This window comes from Candoia aspera, chromosome 17 (genome assembly GCF_035149785.1).
Source record: "Candoia aspera isolate rCanAsp1 chromosome 17, rCanAsp1.hap2, whole genome shotgun sequence".
In the NCBI taxonomy this organism is placed as follows: Eukaryota; Metazoa; Chordata; class Lepidosauria; order Squamata; family Boidae; genus Candoia; species Candoia aspera.
Window position 1 is genome coordinate 1,363,817 of NC_086169.1, and position 21,676 is coordinate 1,385,492.

The window sequence follows — 21,676 nt, forward strand, 5'->3', positions numbered from 1 at the left end:
CCCAACGTTCGCTCCATCTTCCTAGGGCTTCGGATCCTGGCCTGGGAATCCTAATCACTGCAGCCAGCAAGTGTTAAACGTGGAGGGGCTGAACTTTGCCCGGAGTGATGAGCACTAATCGTCTTTTCAGTTTAGGGCAGGGATGCACATCCAAAATCTGTAGATAATAGAAAACACTGGACCCCCTCAAATGGTTGAATGAAACCCACCAAAAAGGCCTTAGAGAGGCCTGTTGCAGCAGGCTCAAATGCCAGCATCTTGTTCCACCCAACTTGCCATGTAGAAGCTTTGGGAAAACAGCCTGTGGGTCTCATTTTCCATTAGTCCCAGAGGTAGACTATCTCTGAAGAGAGAAGCTCCACTGGACCATTCTGGATGTTCAGCAAGCTTCTGTCCACAAACCTCCCTGAATATATCCACCTTTAAAAACATGGACACACCTCTAACTCAGACGGCCAGGACCACTCTCCATTTCTCAGTTGAGCCACGTGCATCAAAAAGGAATTTTGACATTCTCCTTCCCCAGAGAATATAGCCAAAAAGTTTGGTTGTGGGGAGATGAACCCCTAAATTCTAGCAAATTTCCATCCCTCGGTCAGAAGAGAGGCGAGTTCAAAACGTCCCAAATACCTACATCTTTTCTAACTCTTTTTTTTTTTCTCACCGAGCGGAGTTGATTTATTTTTCCTGATTGGCTCATCACCCACCATTTGAGATGGAAACTTTTGGGGTCCAGTTTGAGGGGCTGTCAAGAAAGAACCCGAAGCCATTGGTTGGTATTTCTGCATCTTCATCAACATGGTCCTAAGTTGCATTTTCTTGGCACCACCCGGGATTGTTAAAAACAACAACAACAACAGCACACCATACACTCCAAGAGACTGCATTGCCACAAAACGCAAGCGACTGAACAGAGTCTGAGGATATTAACTCCCCATCACTGGGTGGGAGCAGAGCCAACTCAGTTGCTTTTTAATGCCGTTCCCTGAGCCCAAAGTGGGGCTTGTAGACCCACCGGTGGCCAGTGGCATGCAGGAATGGAAAAGGGGTTAAAATTTAAGGTTTTTCTGGAGACACCCTGACCCAGAATTTATTTTAAGTTGAGAGGGAAGATGGAGAAGCCATGAGGAAGCTCTAGAGAGGGTGATACAATCCCAAAGGGGATAGCATTCAATCTGACTCCCCTAAGGACACAAGGACAGGGAGGGTCAGAGGCGATGTGGGGGGGGAGAGAACCTGCCCCGCCCTCGTCCCATTCTTTCCCCCTCCCCTCCCTCCTTCGCCAGCCTCCCTGCCTCCTTCCCCCGGTTTGGAATTTGCAGAGAGTCCCCAAGTGCCAGCGCGGTCCCATTGTTCAGGAGCTGTCCGCGGTGCTGAAACACAGCTGGCCCGATCACAATTAGAAGAAAGCCGGGCGGAGGGAGGAACGGGGGGGGGGCAGGAAATGGAGCGGGAGGCTGGCGACAGCCGCCTGCCCTCGCCTCCCCGCTCGCCGGATCTCTAAAGGAGACAGACAGGGTGTCAACACGCTTCCAGGTCCTCCTCCATTTGCCCAGGCCTTCCTGTGGCGCCTGGCGCACGAGCACCTCCCTCAAGCTTGGCGAGGCAAGGCAAGGCAAGGCAAGGCAGGGTGCCCCTCTGAACATGCACAGAGATCTTCCCCGATCTGAAAAAAGGCAGGCTGCTTCTACGAACCCAACCTCTTTCTTCTTCCCCTGCTCCCCCTCTCCCCATCAAGACAGGACCACCAACTTTGCAAGCCAAGGAGAGAAAGCTCAACCCTGCCCATCTCTGTCTCTCTTGCTATCTCTCTATCTCTCTGCCTCTTTATCTATCATCTATCTATCATGTATTATCTATCATCATCTCTATAATTTTTCCATCTCTATCTCTATTATCTATCTATCTATCTATCTATCATCTCCATCTCCATCTCCATCTCCATCTCCATCTCCATCTCCATCTCCATCTCCATCCATCCATCCATCCATCCATCCATCCATCCATCCATCCATCATCTAATCTATCATCTGTTTAAATGGATATAACCTTTTGCATCTGCATTTTATGCAATTGGGGAGCATGGTTGAGAGGTTAGAGGGCTGCGCCAACCCTAGGATGGTGTCTTCAATAAGCCACAGCCAAGGAGCCTTTGGCCTCCTTCATAATGTACAAATGCAGCCCCAGTCTCATCTCTCCTGGGCCTGGGAAATTGGGGGTCCTCCAGGAGTCGCTGGATTCTGGCTCCCATGCCTGCTAGCCAGCAGGGCCAGTGGCAAAGGATTCTGGGAGCTGTAGTCATGAAATCTGGAGCACTGCATGTTGCTCTCGCCGACCACTGAGCAGCAGCTGAAGGTTGCAAAGCCCAGCTAGATCCTGCCCTCAGCGTGGGCCTCAGTGGACACACAGCGGTTTGAACTTCAGCACCTGAAGGTTGCATGTTCCAAATTTGGCTAATAGGGAAGAAACACCCAGTGTTAAAGATCCATGTTCCAACCAGCTGGCACCCCTCAGTGCATCTGCATGTGGATGACCAAGACACTCACCGAGGTAATATATATTGACATCTGTCAAGGAGCGAGCACTGTTTGTGGATATCAGAGATGGCAGAATGATTTAAGAATTTGCTCCGTTTCCATGATGATCTCATTCCTAGAGGAGATGGAAAGGGGGACAAATTCTCCTTCCTGCCTGTGTGCGTGCACGCACGCACACACACACACACAGAAGTGCATAAAAATATGCACGCAGATAACAGCAGGCACACCCAGGCCCTCAGCAGCTTGGAATTGTGGTTCTCCTTCCTCTACTTTAGGGAGTTTTTTTTTTTTTGATCAACAGCCCTGCCTGGCCACCAGTCTTTTCAACCTTGATTAACAGGCTTTCTCCAGGAGCTGAGGGAAAGGGGGTACTGGGTGTTGTAAAATAGGAAAAGGAAGGAAGGAAGGAAGGAAGGAAGGAAGGAAGGAAGGAAGGAAGGAAGAGAGAAAAAAGAAAAGCAGATTAAGGAAGGAAGGGAGGAAGGGAGGGAGGAAGAGAGAGAAGAGAAAGGAAGGAAGGAAATAAAGAGAGAAAGAGAAAAAGAAAGAGAAGGAGGGAGGGAGGGAGGGAGGGAAGGGTGTTTCCTGCACAGCACCAACCAACAGCAGAGAAATCGACTCTCCAATTGTCAGGAACAAGGCCAGAGTTTGGGGCCTGAAGGCCTGGGAAGTCCCAACAGAGGCACAGAGGGTACAACCCTTTCAAGAGGGAAATGCTGACTTCCCTCTGTAATCACTCCGGAGAAGAGAATGAGGCCTGTCAGGCCAAAGAGCTGCCACCCTGTGCTGAGTCCCTCTTTAGCATGAACAGCCCTTGAGGCAAGAAGTGTGAAGCCTTCTCCGGAGGGAATTCTGCCTCGGAATAACATGCAGATTCCCTCTCTGCCTCTTTTACAATCATTGCTCTGACTTCCTCCCTCTATCGAAACCCCACCCAGTCTGGGTTACCAGCTTCTCACCAGCAAATGGGAGAGTCCCTCTTTTGGGGGAGATGGGCGGTGGCTAAATTTGATCAATAAAATAAATAAATAAATGTGCGTGAATTCCCGTGGGTGTAAATAGAACCCCCCACACACACACACACCTCTCATAGGTATGGGTGACATGCTGATAGTGCCCTAAAGCTGCTCAATAAAGTTTGGATAAAACAAGTCACTGCTCAGCGTGGTTGTGGGAACCCCCCCTCACCCTGCAGGGTAAGGTTCAAGAATCTAGATCACCCACTCAGAAAGGAGGGTTCCTGGGGCATCTCTGAGTGATGCCATCCGCCTGTTTCTAGTCCGTTTCTGCCACGGGGCTGATAATCAGCCTGGATCCCCCAGGCTATTTCACACGCATTTGTCTTTGGGGTTGAGATGTGTGCCTGCAAATAAATAAATAAATATCCATTGTTGGGAAAACACAGGTGGACAAGGTGTGTTGTGACCTACTTTGTGCATCACGGTTTTTCTTTAATCATGGCTTATTGCATAAGACACAGTTGAGCTGGCCTCGCTGCCGAGCCTTAAACAATAGTCTGGTGGGTTTAGACCTTGCACGAAACCAGCATCAAAAGCATCAAGCCACCCCTTCCACAGGGCTTTGTGCAAATTATGGCCACATGGGGACTGGGAAAAAATTCAATGGAGTGGCTTGAGGGGGAGGGCAGGAAGGTAAAAAACATTTTTCCAGGAAGGAAAGTTCCAGCGGGCCAGATACAGCCAACTGGCACCTTAAGGGCTGTTGCAGCATATGGGGCGGTGGGCTGTAAAATTAACACGACCCCCCACCCCCCCATGGGCCAGTCACTACTTCTAACACAGACAAGGCCCCAATTGGTGCATCTGGAATTTGCTTTCCTTGTAAAGCAAGGTGTGGAAATTCAAGGCATGTTGGCACAAGGGAAAAAAAGAAGGCGGGGGGACACAGGGCCTGGTTCTGCTTGGCGGGCAAGGCCATGCAACCGCTAGCAACTGTCCCCATGGCAACAGCTTCTGCCTGGGACAGAAGCCGGCGAGCAAAATGGTTGACGTCAAGTCAGGTCTGGAAAGCATGGATGTGGGTGCCCTCCATTCCAAACAGCAGGACCAGCTCCTGGCCTTCAAGGTGGGTAGGAGGGGGGGGGAGAGGGCAAAGGGTCCCCCCTCCCGTAGGGCCCCCCTTCCTTTCCAAAGCGGAACAAAAGGATTGCATCCGGCTGATGATCTCCCCGGGCTGGCAAGGAACAGGCGCCGACCGGGTGGTGCAGACACTTCCCTCTTGGCAGAGCGATGCCAGCCCCCCATCCTTTAAGCCTGAGCCAGAAATCCTACGGCCATCCCCCATAAATAATCCCATTGGAAAAGGACCTCGTTGGCTTCCTTGAGATAACTGGCTCGGGGTTAGCCGAGACCACAAAGGACTGAGACTTGCAAATGGAGGTGGTGAAATTTGCGGAAGGTTGTGCTGAGGTTGGCACCAGCTGGGGTTGGCATCCTGGGTGCAATTGCGGGAGGGCTGGGAAAGAAGCCGGAGGGCTGAAATCTGGAGCAAATGGTCGCTGCTGCCCAACTGCCAAGAACGGCATTCCCAGCCATGAAACAACAAGGACAGGAATGGATGGGAATTGACAAGACAACCTGAGTGATAACTTTGTGAAGCGTTCATGTGGACAGAGGCGAAAGACCCAGATTTTTTTTTCCAAATGATAAAAACGCAGGAAGGTGGCCAGGCCGCCTCCAAATGATTATTTTTAACAAGCAAGCAGGATAACCACAAAATTGATTGTTTTTTGCAATCTGGGACTTGACTTGATTTCGGGGAAGAAAGTTCTCTCCTCTTTGCCCTGAGTGTGAGTTTGTGGATTTTAATCCCTTTCCTTTCCTTTTTTCTTTTCTTTTGTTTTCCTTAATGAACCCGCTCTCTTTTCCTGTTATATCTGTGCAGTTCAGATTATTATTATTATTATGGGCCAGGTAATGCTTATGGGATTTAGGGCATTTTGGAAAGGCTCAAAGCTTTGGAAAAATACTGTTCTGAGCTTGTTATGCAACTGGGGACAATTATGAAGGAGTGTTTTTCACGCTACACACAGACACTCACAATAACAAGCAAAAACCTAGGAAAATTCCTTTCAGGAAAACATGCTCAGCTAGTGCAGACATTAGACCGCACAATATTATTTTATCAAGGGATCTGCCCCACCTCACATCCAACAGCATCACCACTTTGATCTTCCACACAACCCTGCAGGGTAGGCTGGCTTGTGGGGGGCAACAGCACCTTAAGCAGCCTAAAATGTTTATTGTGGCAAAACATGGCTTTCAAGACCCTCCTGGCCTTTAGTGGAGTAGATGGAGCTGGTCCCTTCCTTCAATGCCAATCTTCTGCATCTGTCTGACATACATAAGGCATTGATTTCCCTTTGTTTGGTTTTGTCGCTGGGTAGGAAAAAAGCAATTTCTTTCTTTGCCTTTTGCTTTTCTAGGCCAGGGAACTTAATTGACTTTTTCCTGAGGGCTAGTTTGTCCCCAACACCTTTCAGTGCCTCAATTTGAGGACTTTTCTTCCCATTCCCTTTTCTGCCACTGTGGAAGCTCTAGGAGGAACTACAACTCCCAGGCTCCTTTGCTTCAACATCTGGAAAACCACTGGCCTTTAGTTCCTGCTTTTTCTCAGTAGGACTGAAGTATACTGTGTTGCATGCTGGAAAAATTCTGCACTGAAATAGGGACTAGCACCTTGGGAAAACCACGAGATCAGTGCTTCTCAGCCTTGACAGCCTGAAGATGTGTGGACTTCAACTCCCAGCTCCCCAAGCTGGCTGGGGAATTCTGGGAGTTGAAGTCCACACATCTTCAAGATATTCCTACCCAACAAAGCTTGAATATTTTTCTGAATTGCACCCCTGTTGAAAGCTGGGTCCCCACAGCAGCCCGTGTAAAGCCTTCCCACCAGCATTTGCACAGGCCGTTAAACGTGGTTAACTTCAACCCCGCATAAAGTTTTTGCTGTTTTCCCCGCTGAGAAAATGAGCTAACCAGGTTTTGTGGCAAGTGAACGCGCCAGGCCTGTGATTTCTTTCTTTCTGCTCTGCACCCGTCATATTTTCTCATGGACATCCTGAGCCTTTCACCTACCCCCGATTCACACACTGTTCCTGGACGCTGCGCCACTGATGATTTTGCTCGGCATGGTCTGGAAAAGGCTTGCAAATGCCTCCATCCAAGATTACAGGCAGATTTTAGCATAGCTACGGGCAATATTAGGGACATAACAGAGCAAATGAGGCCTCCCAGGGCCGCAGGATGTGGTGAGATGCTTCAAACCGCTGATCCCTCTTTCTTCCTGTTGTATCCCATCTTTATCCTCCTAGATCAACACCAAGATTAACAATGAAAAGTACCTCCGGGCTCACACGGAAATCGAGGTGCTGCTGTCAGGATTCCTCAGGTCAGTTTCCCAAGTTGAGGGAGAGGAGGGGTTTTTCTCAAAGCAAGGCAGGAGACTTTGCTGTTGCCCAACTCACTATAATGCAACCCGAGGGAAACTGAGCAAGCAGATGGCGTGGGGCTCCCCAGCTCTCTAGGCAGCAATTCTGTAGTTTAACCTACTTTCAGCCACCTTGAAACGGGGTGGGCAATGCTCTCTCCCCCATCTGCAGCCGGCAGAAAACCAAGGCTGTGAGGACTTGCCTTCTAAATGAATAACATTCTCCTCCCTCCCTACCCAAAATGGGGGAATTATTGCAATGAATTCTCCCAAGTCAGCAGTTGGCAATGTTACAGTCAAGAGTGGACACTCCTGTGCAGCTTTGCTTAAGATGCCAGGCAGTTCTGGTCAGGAGGAAAAGCCACAGGTGGACAATGGGCCAAAGCCGCAGGCCAGGCCAGAGCCTATGGCTGCCAGTTGCCAACCCCCAAAATACTGAAACCAACAAGGGTCCTGGGGGTGTTTTCACAAAGCAGTATTTCACCTTTATGATTTTTTCCCCTCCTCACTTGGTTCAATTTCTTTTAACCAACTTCAAGATTTGTTTCTGGAGTGCCTTCTAATTGCTTTATTGATTCCCAGTGCCGGAGTTGCGTGGTTCAGAAAAGGTATTTTTAATTGTTATAAATATTTCCTTGGCTCACTGACTCTTGTATGCTTTTGTTCGGGTTTTTAATAGAAAGTTCTTCTCATCTCCCCCCGCCCCCTTTTGTGCCGAAGGGGGATGCAGATATAAATTAAACGTTTCTCCTTGGTTGCTAATTGGCTTATCGATTCTCGATACGGAAGGAGTAATTTACCAATTTGACAAGGGCTGAGGAAATCAGCAAGGGTGGGGGAAGCTGGGTGCTTCAAAAATTCTTTCAAAGCCTGTTTCGGTCCCCCTCCCCACCCCTTTGTTATTTCCAGAGACGTCTTGATGCAAAGGCCGGAGAATATTCGGGAGTTTGCTGCAGGTGAGAATTTATCTGAATGACATCCCTCGGAAGATCTTGTTTTCCTGGCAAAAGGAAAGCACAGGACTGTTGGTGTCCAATCAACTTCTGTGCAAAACACCAGCCGCTGCTTCTGATTGGCTGGGATTCGATTGGTACCATGGAAAATTCTGATTTCTTTTTGGCCAGATGGAGTTGCACGCCCTCCAATGTTCTCTCCACCCCAAGGACATCTCTTCCACCTCCCCACCGCCCCCCCGAATAAAATACCCATCCAGTTCTTGCCTTTCAAGGATGCTTTCATGTTGATTAGTCTGGACCCTGATTAGTCCTTCAGTCGCGAAGGACCCCCAGACAGCATGCCGAGCAAGCATCGCTTAAAAAACAAAGCAGACCCCACCACCCAAATAAGATTTCAAAAAGAGGCATAACAATGATTCAAGTAGTTAATAATAACTGGTTGATCATTCAGTCTAAAGTCAATGGAGTCTAAGCTTAAATTCAACTTAGGATTCTGGATCAAACAGGATCCTTAAACTTGATCTGTCTTCCTCCCTCCCTCCCTCCCTCCCTCCACTTTCCTTGCAAGGGCGTTTCTAGACCAGAATGGTCAGCACTGAACTGTCCCTTTCTTGATACCACTGTGGGAATCTATTGAAGGACTTGAAGTGAGGACCAGAATATCCTCCAGATCTCCATCCCTTTAGGGCCTTAGTAAAAATCACTTCAGAACGGGACTCTCGTTGGTTCAGCTGCAGCAAATGTCATTCCATTGGGAAAGGCAACTCAGCTCCAAAACCGCTCCCTTTGAGCGTTCGGTCTGCAGATCTGGAAAGGAAGCTGGCAGGCCCAAAACTTTGCTGGTGGGAAGGTTAGGAACGTCCCCCGTTTCTGTCCGTAAAAAGGAAAAAAAGCAATTCTGCTCCATGAGACCTGAACTCATGTCCAAGCTGGACGAGGAGCGTGAAAGGCCAATGGCCTTGCAATTGGAGTTTGGCTTCTGAGAAGGCCGGCCGGGCCCTGCGTGGAATAGTAGCTGTTTCTGGGGCAGGGAAAGAGACCCCCAGGGAAATGACCCCTCCCCCACACGTGCAGAGTGCTTCCCTCTGCAGTTTGCACACCTGGGATCTTGCACACGCACACACTCCCTTGGAGGAGCAAAGGGTCAAGGCAGAGAAACTGAAGAGCTGTGGCACAAAGCAGGCCACTCTGGGTTGATATTCCCAGGTTTGCAACCGAGGGAACACACATCTCGATGAGGCCAATCCACCCACGGGGGATGTGGGCAGCTTGGCCACCCTTGCCTGCCTTGCACAGCGTGCAAATCGGCCTACACACCAGGGTTGGTCTAAACCTTCCCTCCCCTCCCTCTTCCCCTTCCAGACTATTTCACCAACCCTGAGCTGCCGAAGAAGATCCAGCATCAGATGATGGAGAAGCTAAACCGGGCTTCTTAAGAGCCCCCTTGGGCTGAATTCCTGCTTTCGCACTGCCCCAAAACAAAATGCCACCCTCCAGTTCTTCAGAATGTGGTTTCTTTGAGCCTTTTTACGTCCACCAGAGTTGTCAATAAACCAGCAAAGCACATGAAAATTGCTCCTGTTTCTTGCACCCGGTGGGTGGGGAATGAAAGATGGGGGAATGAAGGCTGTTCACCCATGGGGCTGGTTCAGGGCCTGCCGATGAGTTGGGAAGAGGGTTTCTTCGTTAAAAAATCGCAATCCTATGCAACACCATGACCTGCTGGAATTTTCTCCCAAGTTGCATTGGATTGTACAGTTAAACATGCTCCACCGATGTTCCCACCTGTCCACAGAAGTGTTTATTATTATTAGCTATTAATCTCTCAAACACAATTGATATAGCCCTTTACATTAATATGAGTGGGAAATCTGAACCTTAACAGGGTTATATTTAAAAATTAAATGACTGAAACAGGAAGAGCAGTTTCAGCTCCATTTACTTGACTGAGCTAAGCAAACTTCTGCAATCTTGCTCCAAGTGCGTCCGTGTGGGGCTTGTGGACTAGATGATCTTCAGTGGACCCGCAGGTTCCTTGCGACCCTGATTTCCATTATCTCCCCCCTCTATCTGGGTTGAGCATGCATGTTTAAGGATTCAGGATCTGCTGTTGGAGCACCTCTAGAGGCCCAGCTTGAAGTAAAAGCGCTCCAGATGTTTAGCCATTGATCCTTATCAGCTCCTGGCCTGCATGGCCAGAGAAAGAAGTGTTACACTGTTCAATGTCCTTTTGGGAATGCCAACCCAATACTCCCGGCTTGGCTGTGTCATGAATGCCCAACCTTGACTTTACTTTAACCCAGAGAACTAAAGTACGCTTTGCTCCTGATTTTGTCCAACAAGCCAGAGGCTTGTTCACGAAACCCATCTCGTTTTGCCTCCCGAGACCCCAAACGCTGACCGGGTGGGCCTCTGTCGAGTGGCACGTAATTCCAGTGACTATGGACGAACTCGGAACTTCCTTGGCAGCTGCAGGTCTCCTTCCCAAGAACTGACCACCTGGCCATGCTACGTGGCAAGCCCAAAGGCCTATGGGGATCTGGAAAAAGCAACCCCGTACCACGCCAGGGACCACACAGGGCTGCCCAACCATGGTGGAAAATGTCCCTTTGCGCCAGGCAAGACGGGCAAGGATGATGCAAAGGTGCCACTCTCTGCTGCCCCCTGGCGGAGCAGAGGGGGCGAGGGGTCAGCCAAGCCGAGCAAGGGGGGGTGTTGTGGCTTCTGCAAGAACGTGCCCATTTGAGAGCCAGCCATCCTGCAGGCGGAGGGGGGGGAAGCATCTTGGGTGCTCCATTGGGGATTCCCCTGTGCAGAAAGCCTTCTCATGTCACCCTCCTTGCAAAGCCAAGGGAGTCCTCAGCAACTTTACTCAGGTTGTTAAATCCACAAGACTTGCCCTCTTTAGGACCAGGAGGGCCCGGCGGGCACCCCGAAGCAGACTTGGGCTTCAAGGGGCTGGATTTCTGCCTCTCCTTCCCTGCTGATCACCATCAGAAGCGACTTGGGGAGCAACCTCAACCTGAAGCCCCCCCTTTGAACGTTCAGGGCCGTGCACCACGGACTCCCTCCATCTTGCCCCCCCTCCAGGCCTGGCAAGATCTCCCGACATTATCTCAGCAGTCACCTTGATAAGGTGGGACGTCAAGCCCGCTGTAATGGATGGGTCTTCTGCAGCAGGCGGCTTGCCCTGAATATTCATGCCCTGCTCTGATGGCCCGCCCTGGAGCGCGCCCCCCTTCCCCAGGATCGTCACGTAGGGCCCTAATGATATTTTTGGCAGCTCTTCCACCTTTGCTTTTAAAAGTGGGGGCTGGTGGGCAGGGGAGCGTTTCCCGTTATCTTCCCCGCGGGGGACACGGGGCTGGGCTGGCGCTCCAGGACTCGCAACCCGATGTGGAGGCAGCACCACTTTCCCTCGGGGTCAGAGAGAAAAAGAAGAGGCAGGGGTGGGCATAAATTAGTGAAGCGATGGCTTGACAGCAGACCCGCCGTGCCAAGGGACCATAGTACGGGGCAGATTGTTCCAGCCGGAGCCGAGACGGGATTGTTAATGCGAGAAGGGACGGTGGTGCGACGGCCAGCTTTTCGAAGTCTGCAGATTGTCGTGAACAGGCCACTGTGGGACATTCTGTTGTTCCCTGGCAGGAGCCTGGCACGCTAGCGGCAGCAAGGCGGAACTAAGATGCTGCCTTCCCCCCAGTTTTAGGCAGAGAGCCCTTTTCACAGCCCACCAAACTCTTCTGTGTTTGCCCAGCCTGCTGGCCTGCTTCTTCCTGCCCCAAATTCGGGGTCAGGGCGGAGAGGAGCAGATCCAGCAGGAGACATGGGCCCTGCCTCCCCATCTTGCAGGCCTGTGGGTGAGAAAACTCTTCCGGGGGTGGGGTGCTTTCCGCAACTGGTTAGAATGATGAGCAGGAGAACTGGTGGCACCTCAAGGGGGACTTAAAAGATTGAACGGACGGTGGTCTATTGACCCGCCACCTGACTGCGTATCTTACACTCTTGCAGGGCAAGATGGCAGGTCTTTTTAATGGACGGATTTCTGAATCTGCCTGAGGTTGGCAGCTGCCGTTTTCAAAGGGGGTGGATATTCTAGCTGGCAGAGAGGCCATGCCTCTGCCCCAAACGCCACCTTGGCATTCGACATCCGGCTAATCCAGCTTCTGCTTAACTTTCGGGGAGCCTCAAACTGGCAAATCGGTGGCTGGCGGGTCCCGGACAGATAAACGACCCCCTCCAGGAAGGGATCAGAAGCCGGTCAATTCAAGCCAGCAGATTTGCTATTACCAACCACAAATTCCTTTCAGCACGCCGGAGTATAGATTTCCCCTACATTAAACGTTCAGCAGCCTCTGAAAAGCGGCTGTTCTTTCTAACCAACGGGGCCTCGCTGAGCCGGTCATCGCCACGAGAAAGCAGGTATTGACAGAGGTGTATTTTTTTATTCACTGTAGACTCCTCTCTCTTCCCACTTCTGGGGAGAGCTGCTGGCAGAAGCAGCCCGTGCAGGGTCACCTCATCCCGAGAGACCACCTGCCCGAGGCTTTAAGAGACAAGAAAAGCGGCCTGCTTCACCCACCATGCCCAGTTCAAGGAACCCCCAAGAGGGGCTTTCGGTGAGAAAAATCCTAAGCCGATGACGGGCTCCCTTTTCAGAGCTGCCGGGAGAAGGGAAGCGCCCCGGCCTTTTCCGCGGGGAGATCAAGGGCTTTCCGCTTCGCCCTCGTGGTCGGCGTCTGGTTCCTTCTGGGCGAGCCACAGCCGATGGCTGCTTGATTTCGGTTCGGCAACCTGCTGCACTGAGAGGGGGACGCGGACGGTGTCGAGCCCGTTCACCTACAATGCAGAAGGGGGGGAGGAGTCATTGGGAGCCCCGCTCTGTAGTGCTGAGACCGTGGTGAGCGAATTGGGGACGGCAGCTGAGCCGCTCGCGGTAAAATCAAGCATCTGCTGGATGGCACCGGCTTCCCTGGTTCCCTGTTCTCTTTGGAGAAAGGGGCATGAGCTTTTAGCATCCGTGCGCCTCCCGATCCCCCGTTCTGCCTACCAGGGCAGGTCTGAAAGCTGGGGAGGGGAGGGAAAGATCAAAGATGCTGTGCACCGCTTCTCAAAAGAGGACTCTGTCCCTTTCCCCCCCATCTACGTTGCCGTGATGTGTCGACGCGAGAGCAGCTTAAGGCTCTGAATTCCCATGAGCCTTGGCAGGCCACCTGGGCATTGGACGTCGGCCACCTTGCGCCAATCCCTGGCATCATCTCGGCCCTATCTGCACGATGAGCGAGCCCCTGCTGCTGTTTTCCAGGGGGAAGGGGCAAAGGGGCCTGGATGGACAATCCCGGAGGCAAAAGGATCAAGGATGAGCGCAAGTGCAGAGACCTCTCCCCATTTTTGCGAACGCTGGATAAGGAGACCGAAAGGAAGCCAAAGGCTGCAGCTAAGGGCAGTTTAGCATCCATCACAGATCGGATAAATTAAAAGGCGAAAGAATCCCATTTCTGCATTCCAGGATCCGAGTTTGGGCAGCACAGAAACCTGTTTCTCAAAATCTGAGTATTTCAAAGAATGCCACAGAGGGAAAGAGAGAGAGAAGACAACTTGTCTCTGCTTACTGCTCCCAACTACTGTTACCTGCAGGTATACTATCCCTGCACAAAGAGGCTCCCTTTGCTAGCAGGGCCTGTTGTTTTTTATTCTTCCTCTCTACGCCAACCTCGGATACCCGCCTGGGGCACCGTGGATCGCAAGGTCTCCTAGCCACCCCCCCCACAAAGCCCTCAGAGCCCCAGCGTGCATATTGTGGAGGCCCAGCACGCAGATTCGCCTTACCGTAACTTCGCACCAGTAGCTGCCCAATTTTGTGATGGGGTCTTCTGGGAGAGTCAGAGTGTGGGGGGGCACCATAACCCCCAGCTGAAAGAAACAGGGCACACAGCTTCTCAAAAATAGGATTACAGTGTGTTTCTTAAGATGAGTCCAGATAGGAATTCATCTTTGGAAAGGTTCTGAAAAACCAGGGTTCACCTCTCCTATACCTCCCTCTGGCAGAACGGTACGCTCATCACGTCCCTTCCTGATTCTGGCCCAGCTCAACGTTTCTTAGCTGGTAAAGTTTTATTCAATCTACTGGAACGCCCTCGTTGGAGGTTTGTAAATAAAGTTGCCCCTCTTAGAACTAAAGTTTAGCTACTTTTACACACTGGTTCATCTTCCTTTCCCTTACTGACAATATAAGATGAACCATGCGCGACAGACAGACAGACAGATAGAATACTTTATCGGCCAAGTATGATCAAACATACAAGGAATCTGACTTCAATGGAAAAGCTCCCAACGTATCTACCCAACATCAAAAATAAACAATAGTAAAGCAACAATGTCATTTGCTAAAACCATGCAATCGAGAAAAAAAAATTGAAGGAAATAACACTGCAGCGGTCAGCTAGAGTTCTTAATAGCAGCACAATTGTTACTGTGCGCACGGAGGTGCTTCTTGCCCAGTGAAGAGCCTGAATTAGGAATCCCTGCTCCGCAGCATGCATAGGATTATAAGGGGTGGGTTAAAAAAGAGTCGAGCTATTGAAAGACTTCCAAGTATAAGAGCCACTCCTGGAGACGAGCTACTAATCTGAGCAAAGAATCAAGTTTTGTTCCGATTTAACGTAAGGCAGGTATCAAGGCTGACATCCCCACTACTCCCACAGGGCACCCAGCGCAAATGTAAACATGGCAGAACTCACATTTCGGAGGAAATGGCGGCTGACAATTTCTTTAGTCAGCTCCCACTGGTTGCCCTCATTCACGCCGATCTCAAGGGTGCAATTCCTCAGGAACCGGAGAGTCTAAAAAAAAGCCGCAGAAATCTTAGGCTAGCAACCTAAGGGAAGGAGAGATGGGAACCAACCCACTTCCGCTGAAATTCTTCCAAAACACTACGGAAAATGCTAAAAACTTTGCCCGTGCTCCTTGGGCCAAAAAATAAAAGCTCTGGATCTGTTACCGGTTGCTTAGAATTTGGGAGAAAAGAGAAGCGGGGGTAAAATTCAAATTTCTGGCCCAGGAGAGATTACATACTCTGCTACATTTGCCCCTCTTGCTAATGGGACAGACAGACAAGTGATAGAAACTTGTTCGCCACAACCCAGCTTTAAAAGAAAGCTCTCTTGCCGATATTATTCAGAAACTTGGGCCTCTTCAGACCTCCTTTTTCAGGGCATAAGATCCTGCCGCACACAATTATTTATTTAACAACGCAAGGAAAACTACAGGGCTGGGCAAGGTCTATTTCTCAAAAGGTGTTAACAGGCAGGGATGTTCACACACTCACTTCTTAGCCAAGCCAGGATAGCAAGGTTTAGTTCTTGTGCGAAAAGAGCCAACTATGGTCAAGTAACTCCAAACCCGGCTTAAATAAACCACCATCAACATAACTACGGTCCTGGGAGCGCCTGACCAAGTTGTAATTCAGGTTAAATCCAGCCAGACGGCTTGTGTTGCTGGGAAGCGAACCAACCCGGCTTAAGCCGGTTGGGAATAGACTTGGCTGTAGCTGCTAAGCACAGAGAGGCCAGGCTTAATCTCCAGGTGTAAGTTAGCTCAGGAAGCAGGGCTGAACTGTTGTGTCTGGTTAGGGCCATCCCTGGCACCAATCCACTCTCTTGGGCACAACCCACCTTGATTTCTTACGCGCTTTAGAGTTTTTACCGTGTTTCAGCGATTCTAAAAAGTGAAAACGCATGGCCAGAAAAAGAACGCGCGACAAGACGGACACGGCTGGGACGTTGTTCTACCAGCGGCAGCCCAAAGACACTTCTTGCCCGTTATCCTCTTCAAAAGGGGACTTTCCCCCGCGCTCGACACCTTCTTCACACCCTCACCTTCATCCCGCTGTGGCTTTGCAACCTCGGCAACTTCCCTTCTTGACGTAACTACAGAACGGAAACAGAAGAGGAGGAGGAGGAGGAAAAAGCAGTTTTTCTCCAATATTCCAAACTTCACGTTCCGGAGGGAGGCAGGGAACGCAGAGCTCTCCGCCACGCCCCCTGCGCAACTCACTCGGTTTTCCTCCTCAAAAAGCTTCCTGTTCTCGGGAGAGGCGTAAACAGCCCGGTTTCGGAACAGGAGGTGGTTGCGGCCAAAGGATTTGTGGACGGAGACGGTCTCGCCGCGGTTCCCCACGTCTGAAAAACAGGGGGAACGGTTTCCGGCGAGGCTCTTGGCGGGCCTCGTCCCGGGCGACAGCGGCCGTGGCCGGGCCCGGCTCCCGCCCGAGCGCAGGGTTCGGCCGCCGGAGAACCGGGTACCTTCCACTGGCTGGGTGAGGATGAGCTGGAGGGGCTGCTGGGGGCTGTGCTTGAGGTCCTCGACCAAGCGGTAGACCCGGTACCGGGGGTGCCCGATCCGAGGCTCACGCCCCTTCTTGCTCAGAGGAACCTTCCACCAGCGCTCCACGATGGCCGTTTCCTGGAAGGCAGAGAAGGGCAGAGAAGTCAGGCCTGCCCCCTGCCCCATCCTCGGACCCGGCCTTTCACCAGGCCCCCAAGCAGGGGATGCCGCCCTGGAGGTTACCCAGCGGGGAAAAGACAGGGGTTCCCACGGCACGATGCGGCTGACCAGCTTGGCGCAAGTCCTGGGGATGGCGTTCCTCTGGGATGCGGAGCGGGGGTCGGGTGGACCCCGGCTCGGGTCTAGCTAGACCTGGCAAGCCGCAGCCCTTCCTCCTTCCCCCCATCCTTCCCTTCCCTTCCCCTGCTTTTTCTTTTTCCTCCCTCCCTCCCTCCCTCCCTCCTCGGGGGCTCGGGGCCACAGCAGCCAAGCGGAAGAGAACCCGGGAAACCGACCAGGAGGATGGAGGCGCGTTCAGACGACCCCGCCCGCCAACTCGGGTCTGGAGGGAGCGAAGCAGCCTCTCCCAGGCGACCCTCCCCTCTTTGGACGCGGGCTGGATCGCAACGCCATCCTCCACGGCCCGCCCTGCCGCAGAGCCTTCCCCCGCTACAAGCCCATCGGGATGGGCGACCCCGGGCCGCCCCGAGAAGGCGGGTCTCTCCTGGTGGTGCCCCATCCCGCCCGACACGGCTGGGCCGACCTCCCCCGCGAAGGGCCAGGGCCCTCCCGCCCCGCGGGCCCGCCGCGCTCACCCGCGGGGCCGAGAGCCGCAGCCCCCGCCGCAGCAGCAGCGGCCCCGCGGACGCCCCCCGCGACAGCCCCGCCGCCATCATGGCCGCCGCCGCGCTGCAGGCCCCGCCCCCGAGGCGGCTGCGCAGGCGCGGAGGCCCTCAGGGCCGCGGCTGAGCCCCGGCCTCGCGTAGCGCCGCCCTCCCAGCCCAGCCCTCCTCCCGCGGGCAGCGGCGCCACGGCAGCCCATGGCGTCTCGCTCGGCCGGGCCGGAGGGAAGCCGACCGGGGGAGGGCTGCATCACGGCACGGGGCTCCTGGAGCAGGTTGCCTCTGAGCATGCCCAGAGGGCCGCCCCCTCCCTGCTGCAATGGGGTGGGAGCGAGGGGGTCTCTGAGCTTGTAAAGAGGACCCGTCAGCAGCCAAGGCATCCCCCCTCCCTGCCATGGATGCAAAGCTATAACAGCATGGGAGCGAAGGGGTGTTTGAGCATGCACAGAGAGCTTCCGTCAAACCGAAGAGCAGGCAGCAGAGTGCCTCTGAGCATGGACAGAATGCTTTCCCCCCTGAACACAAGAAAGGCCCCCTTCGAAGATCCTCTGATTTGGGGGGGTACAAAGCCTTCTTCCCTCCCAGCGCAGAAAGGCTGTTTCACGAAGGCCACGTGCCTCTGAGCATGTACCGAGTGTTTTCTTTCCTACGACCCCAAACACTCTTTCAATCTCTGGAAAAGAAGCCAGCCAGCAAAAGCCACCATCAATAGGGTGACCTGCGAGCCAACACTACCCCTGCTCAGAAACCAGTTTCAAACTGGTTTCAAAGGCATGTAGACAAGCCACCATGGGCAGGTCCAGAGGTGGGAGGAGCTTGGCCCAGGCGGGGCGGGTCACAATGCGGTCTGATGTGCCCCCCCCAGTTGCTGGGTCTGGGGCAGGCGGGTCACAATGGGACCCTTGACTCAGGGGCCCAGCCCTCAGGAGCCACTTATCCTGGGGAGGCGCCACCCGAGAGCCAGAGATCGTCCAGGGACCCCATTGCCCACTTTGGGGTCACGCCAAGCCCGCTTGGACCCCACTTTGAGCCTCGTCCCCGACTTTGGCTGCGCCTGGAGCTTCGCCCTCAACAGCAGAGGAAACATGACCCCTTCGAACAGCAAGTGAGCCCCTGCAGCTCCAGCTGGGAAACGCTGCCCACCAAGTTGGTTCGCCCAACAGGCCAAGCCACCAATCATGGCTTGCTGACCCCTTGTGGGCAGCCCTGCAACGCAGAGCCAGAAACAGGCCCTCCCCAATTAATGGGATTTGGGGTCTCCTGACCCTCTTTGGCCGGTGCCAATTCCTTTGGGCCACTGGGGATGGAGGCGGGTAGAGGGAAGCCTTGCCCGGTGCCACGCCGCTCCTAAGTTTTTTGCACCTTGTCTACAACAAAGGCCCACCGCTCGCAAATCTGAGCTGCGTGCAAAGCTCGCCTTTCAAGAGAAACGGTGAGGCTTCCCAGGCCGTTTCAACCCACCCACGTTCGGTCCGTGCATTTCCCACAAAGCGTCCAACTTTACTTTTCAAATTTTGCCACTGCCCATCTCCCCCCAGAAAAGGGACTCTGGGTGGACTTGCCCTATGTTCAGCTCAGGGAGAAAGAAAAAGGATCAAATATGGGAGTTTAGGAATTAAAGATGTGAACAATGGAAAACCATCATGAGAGTTGGGCGGCCATATAAATTTATTAAATAAATCCGAGCGAGCCACTCCGAGCGTTCTTGTCGGCGACGGGAAATCCAGCACTTTTTAACCCTTCTCTCCTTTGCCAGGGCAACGCTTGCCCACCCCGAGACCTTGAGCATCCGCCCCCGCTACTGCCCGCAGTGTTCCTGAGTTCGAGGGCGCCAGCCCAAACCAGCAGAGACACAGCGGCCCTGCAGACAATTTGAGCCCAGGGGAAATCTACAAGGTGAGAGTTGGTTTCAAGCCATCAGGGTGCCCTTTATCCAGTGTGGCTAGGGGGGAAGGAAGATGGGCACTGTAGCGCAACCATACCGGGAAGACTCTGTATGTATGTATTTTGCAATTTCCAGTAAGCCTGGGTTAGGCCTCCCTGGAGGTTATCACCTGGAGGTGAACCATCCCATCCATTAGTAGCTTGACTACCATTATTGCATCTCAGAGGGCCATCTATAGGGAGATCCAAGGGTTGGTTGTGCCAGCCAACAACTGAAAAATTGGCCTTTGGAAATCTTAATCATGTACCATTTTGTGCTGAGGAGGAAGAAAAGCCAATAAAATAGAGGCAGAGAGATTTGGTGGGAGAAAAACTAACTTCCGGCCTACTTCACTCGGGGTGAAGATTTAGCCTTCGCCCTAGCAAGCTTTCAGCCCTTTGAGGTAGGCCAGGCCAAGAAACAGGCACAGCAGGAATTCCAGGAACTTTTTGCTGTTGAGTGGAATCGCAAATTTTGATACTGTGTCCCAGTATGTGCGCAATACATCCTACACCAAACAAAATCAAGGTGGGGCTATCTAGAGCTTCTTTCTCATGCTTCCTTCCATCTTGGGACCCATGACATGTCTTCTCCAAGCCCCCCCTTAATAATTAACTATTTCCCCAAGATCAGTTCTACATTCCTTTAGACCCGTGGCTGGGGAATTCTGGGAGTCGAAATCCACACATCTTCAAGCTGCCGGTTTGAAAAACACTGCTTTACATTACCAGCCTATGCACACACACGCAAAAATAAATACATAAAAAATCTGGGAGTGTGCGACTTCTTGCTGTTAACATCATCATCCCCTAACCAGTGTTTTGCACCATTTCCCTGACCTCACAACAGGCTGCGAACCTAACTGTTTTTGCTAGCAACCGTCAGCGACCGGATCAGCCAGTGCAGCTTGATTTTCATTTTACCCGTGGCAGCCAGGGTGCCACTCACTGGCACGGCCTTCTGAAAGGACGCACTCTTTTCTTGGACACCCCACATCTTGCCCTGGATTTCAACAGCCGCGAAAGGTGAGGCAGCAAAATGTGCTTTGCTAGACACAGAGAAAGATGGCATTTTGGTTAGGACAAGCAGAGGTTTACATCTGGGGTAGGAGGGAAGACTTTGCTTAAAATACGGGAAGCAAGTTGCTAGCTCTCAAGGGAGAGCCTTAGGAACTCAAACGGGAATCAAGAAAGCAATGTTGATTCTTGCTCCTTAGCGCAAGTCAGCTTTTCCCTAGAATTATGGTCCTTTTCCAAATACAGGTGGTCCTCACTTAACAACCATCCACTTAGTGACAATTTACGAAGTTATGAGGGCACTGAAAAAACCGACTTACATCTAGTCCTTACACTTACGACTGTCAGAGAGTCCCCAGTCACATGATCACAATTTGGGCACTTGGCAGCCGGTTTGCATTTATGCCCATCGCAGCGTCCTGCGGGTTGCTCTTTTCAACCTTCCCAGCTGGCTTCTGGCAAGCGAAATCAATGGGGAACCACGTGGTTTGCTTAACGGCCACATGGTTCACTTAACGACCACTGCAAAAAGGTCATAAAATCAGGCCAGATTCACTTAACAACCACTTCACTTAGCAACCAAAATTCCAGGCCCAATTGTGGTTAAGCAAGGACTGCCTGTAGACTCAACCGCATAACATTCAGCTTTTCCTTGAACACGATCAAGACACCGGGGTTAAGTCAATCCCTGCCTTGTAGGACTGAGCATTATAAGGCCCGAATCGCTGACCACACGCTCACATCTGTTCCTAGCTTGACCGCCACGCTGGAATACGCAGAGGAGAAAACAGATGTGAAGCAGGTGCTGGTGAACTTCCATAAGTCTCGGCGCGACCGAGGTAGGCAGGGGCTCTGCGAGGTTTTAGCCTTGCAGTTGGTCTGGGAACAAATTCCAACCCTCAGAAAGAAAAGTCAGGGGTGCAGCACCTTTTAAACTACTTGTTCTTAATCAAAGTTGTAAAGGGGGGAAAAATTCTAAGGATGAAACTGGAGGGACTAGACGGGCACAAGGCGGCACAGCGGGGCTCCCCCAAAACAGGCCGGTAAAACTTATTGCCTGAACCTTGCAAATAGAAGAGGAAGGTGGCTAAAGCTGAGGACCAACTCAAGGGTGCACTTTCTCCTCTCCACACTGCTAACCCTGGTTTTCCCCTCTCCAAGGAGACTTGCTACGAGCGTTCGGCTTCTTGGGTTTTCAACTTGTGCCCCCAGATCATCCTGCCCTGCCCCCCTGGGAAGACACCATTTTCATGGCTTACCCCCTGGAACGGGATCTCGGCTGGGAGCAGCAACGCGAAGACGCCTCCAGGGCCCGGAGGCAGGACGGTGGGGCACCGATGGAGAGCCTCTCCGGAGCAGCTCGACCAGGGCCTTGATTTCAGCCCCCCCCCCCCATGGCATTAAACTGACATGAAAGCTCAACAGCTTCTGAATGACTGGGGGGGAGGGAGGGGTTAGTGACGCTTAGCAGAGAACTTAATTCCCCTTGCCCCCAAATCTTCCATCCCATCAGCACCACAAAGATGTGAGCCAAAGACCCGGTCACGAGACGCACAACCTCCGTGCCATTTCTCCCCCACCCCCAAAGCAAAACTTAGCAGGCCAAGTTCTCTCCCCACCCTGG

At 52.4% G+C, this 21,676-nt stretch overlaps 4 protein-coding genes across 6 annotated transcripts in view; 3 read left to right on the top strand and 1 right to left on the bottom strand.

Moving 5' to 3' along the window:
• The window catches only part of LOC134506522 (neuronal acetylcholine receptor subunit alpha-7-like), a 97,023-nt gene that overhangs the window by 40,834 nt on the left and 34,513 nt on the right, over nt 1–21,676 (top strand). The gene's annotated exons all lie outside the window — the stretch shown is intronic.
• Nucleotides 4,530–9,502, top strand: RIIAD1 (regulatory subunit of type II PKA R-subunit domain containing 1). The gene is made up of 4 exons (XM_063317099.1): nt 4,530–4,625; nt 6,874–6,950; nt 7,899–7,945; nt 9,308–9,502. The coding sequence occupies exons 1-4, from the start codon at nt 4,542–4,544 to the stop codon at nt 9,379–9,381; spliced, it is 282 nt and encodes a 93-aa protein (XP_063173169.1). The 5' UTR covers nt 4,530–4,541; the 3' UTR covers nt 9,382–9,502.
• MRPL9 (mitochondrial ribosomal protein L9) lies at nt 12,396–17,175 on the bottom strand. Of its 2 annotated transcripts, XR_010068823.1 has the most exons (8): nt 17,086–17,175; nt 16,249–16,408; nt 16,001–16,125; nt 15,823–15,873; nt 14,686–14,787; nt 13,775–13,858; nt 12,464–12,784; nt 12,396–12,410 (listed from the first exon to the last, which is right to left on the bottom strand). XR_010068823.1 is itself a non-coding variant. In XM_063316945.1 (7 exons), exons 1-7 carry the CDS (start codon nt 17,164–17,166, stop codon nt 12,650–12,652), a joined length of 738 nt encoding a protein of 245 aa, XP_063173015.1. In that variant the 5' UTR covers nt 17,167–17,175; the 3' UTR covers nt 12,449–12,649. The 2 variants fall into 2 exon arrangements, 1 of the variants encoding a protein (XP_063173015.1); XM_063316945.1 differs by lacking the exon at nt 12,396–12,410 and having other exon boundaries at nt 12,449–12,784.
• Nucleotides 18,006–21,491, top strand: OAZ3 (ornithine decarboxylase antizyme 3). The gene is given in 6 exon segments (XM_063317170.1): nt 18,006–18,217; nt 18,869–18,929; nt 18,931–19,008; nt 19,886–20,061; nt 20,806–20,891; nt 21,214–21,491. Coding segments are annotated over 6 exon segments (828 nt in total). The 3' UTR covers nt 21,429–21,491.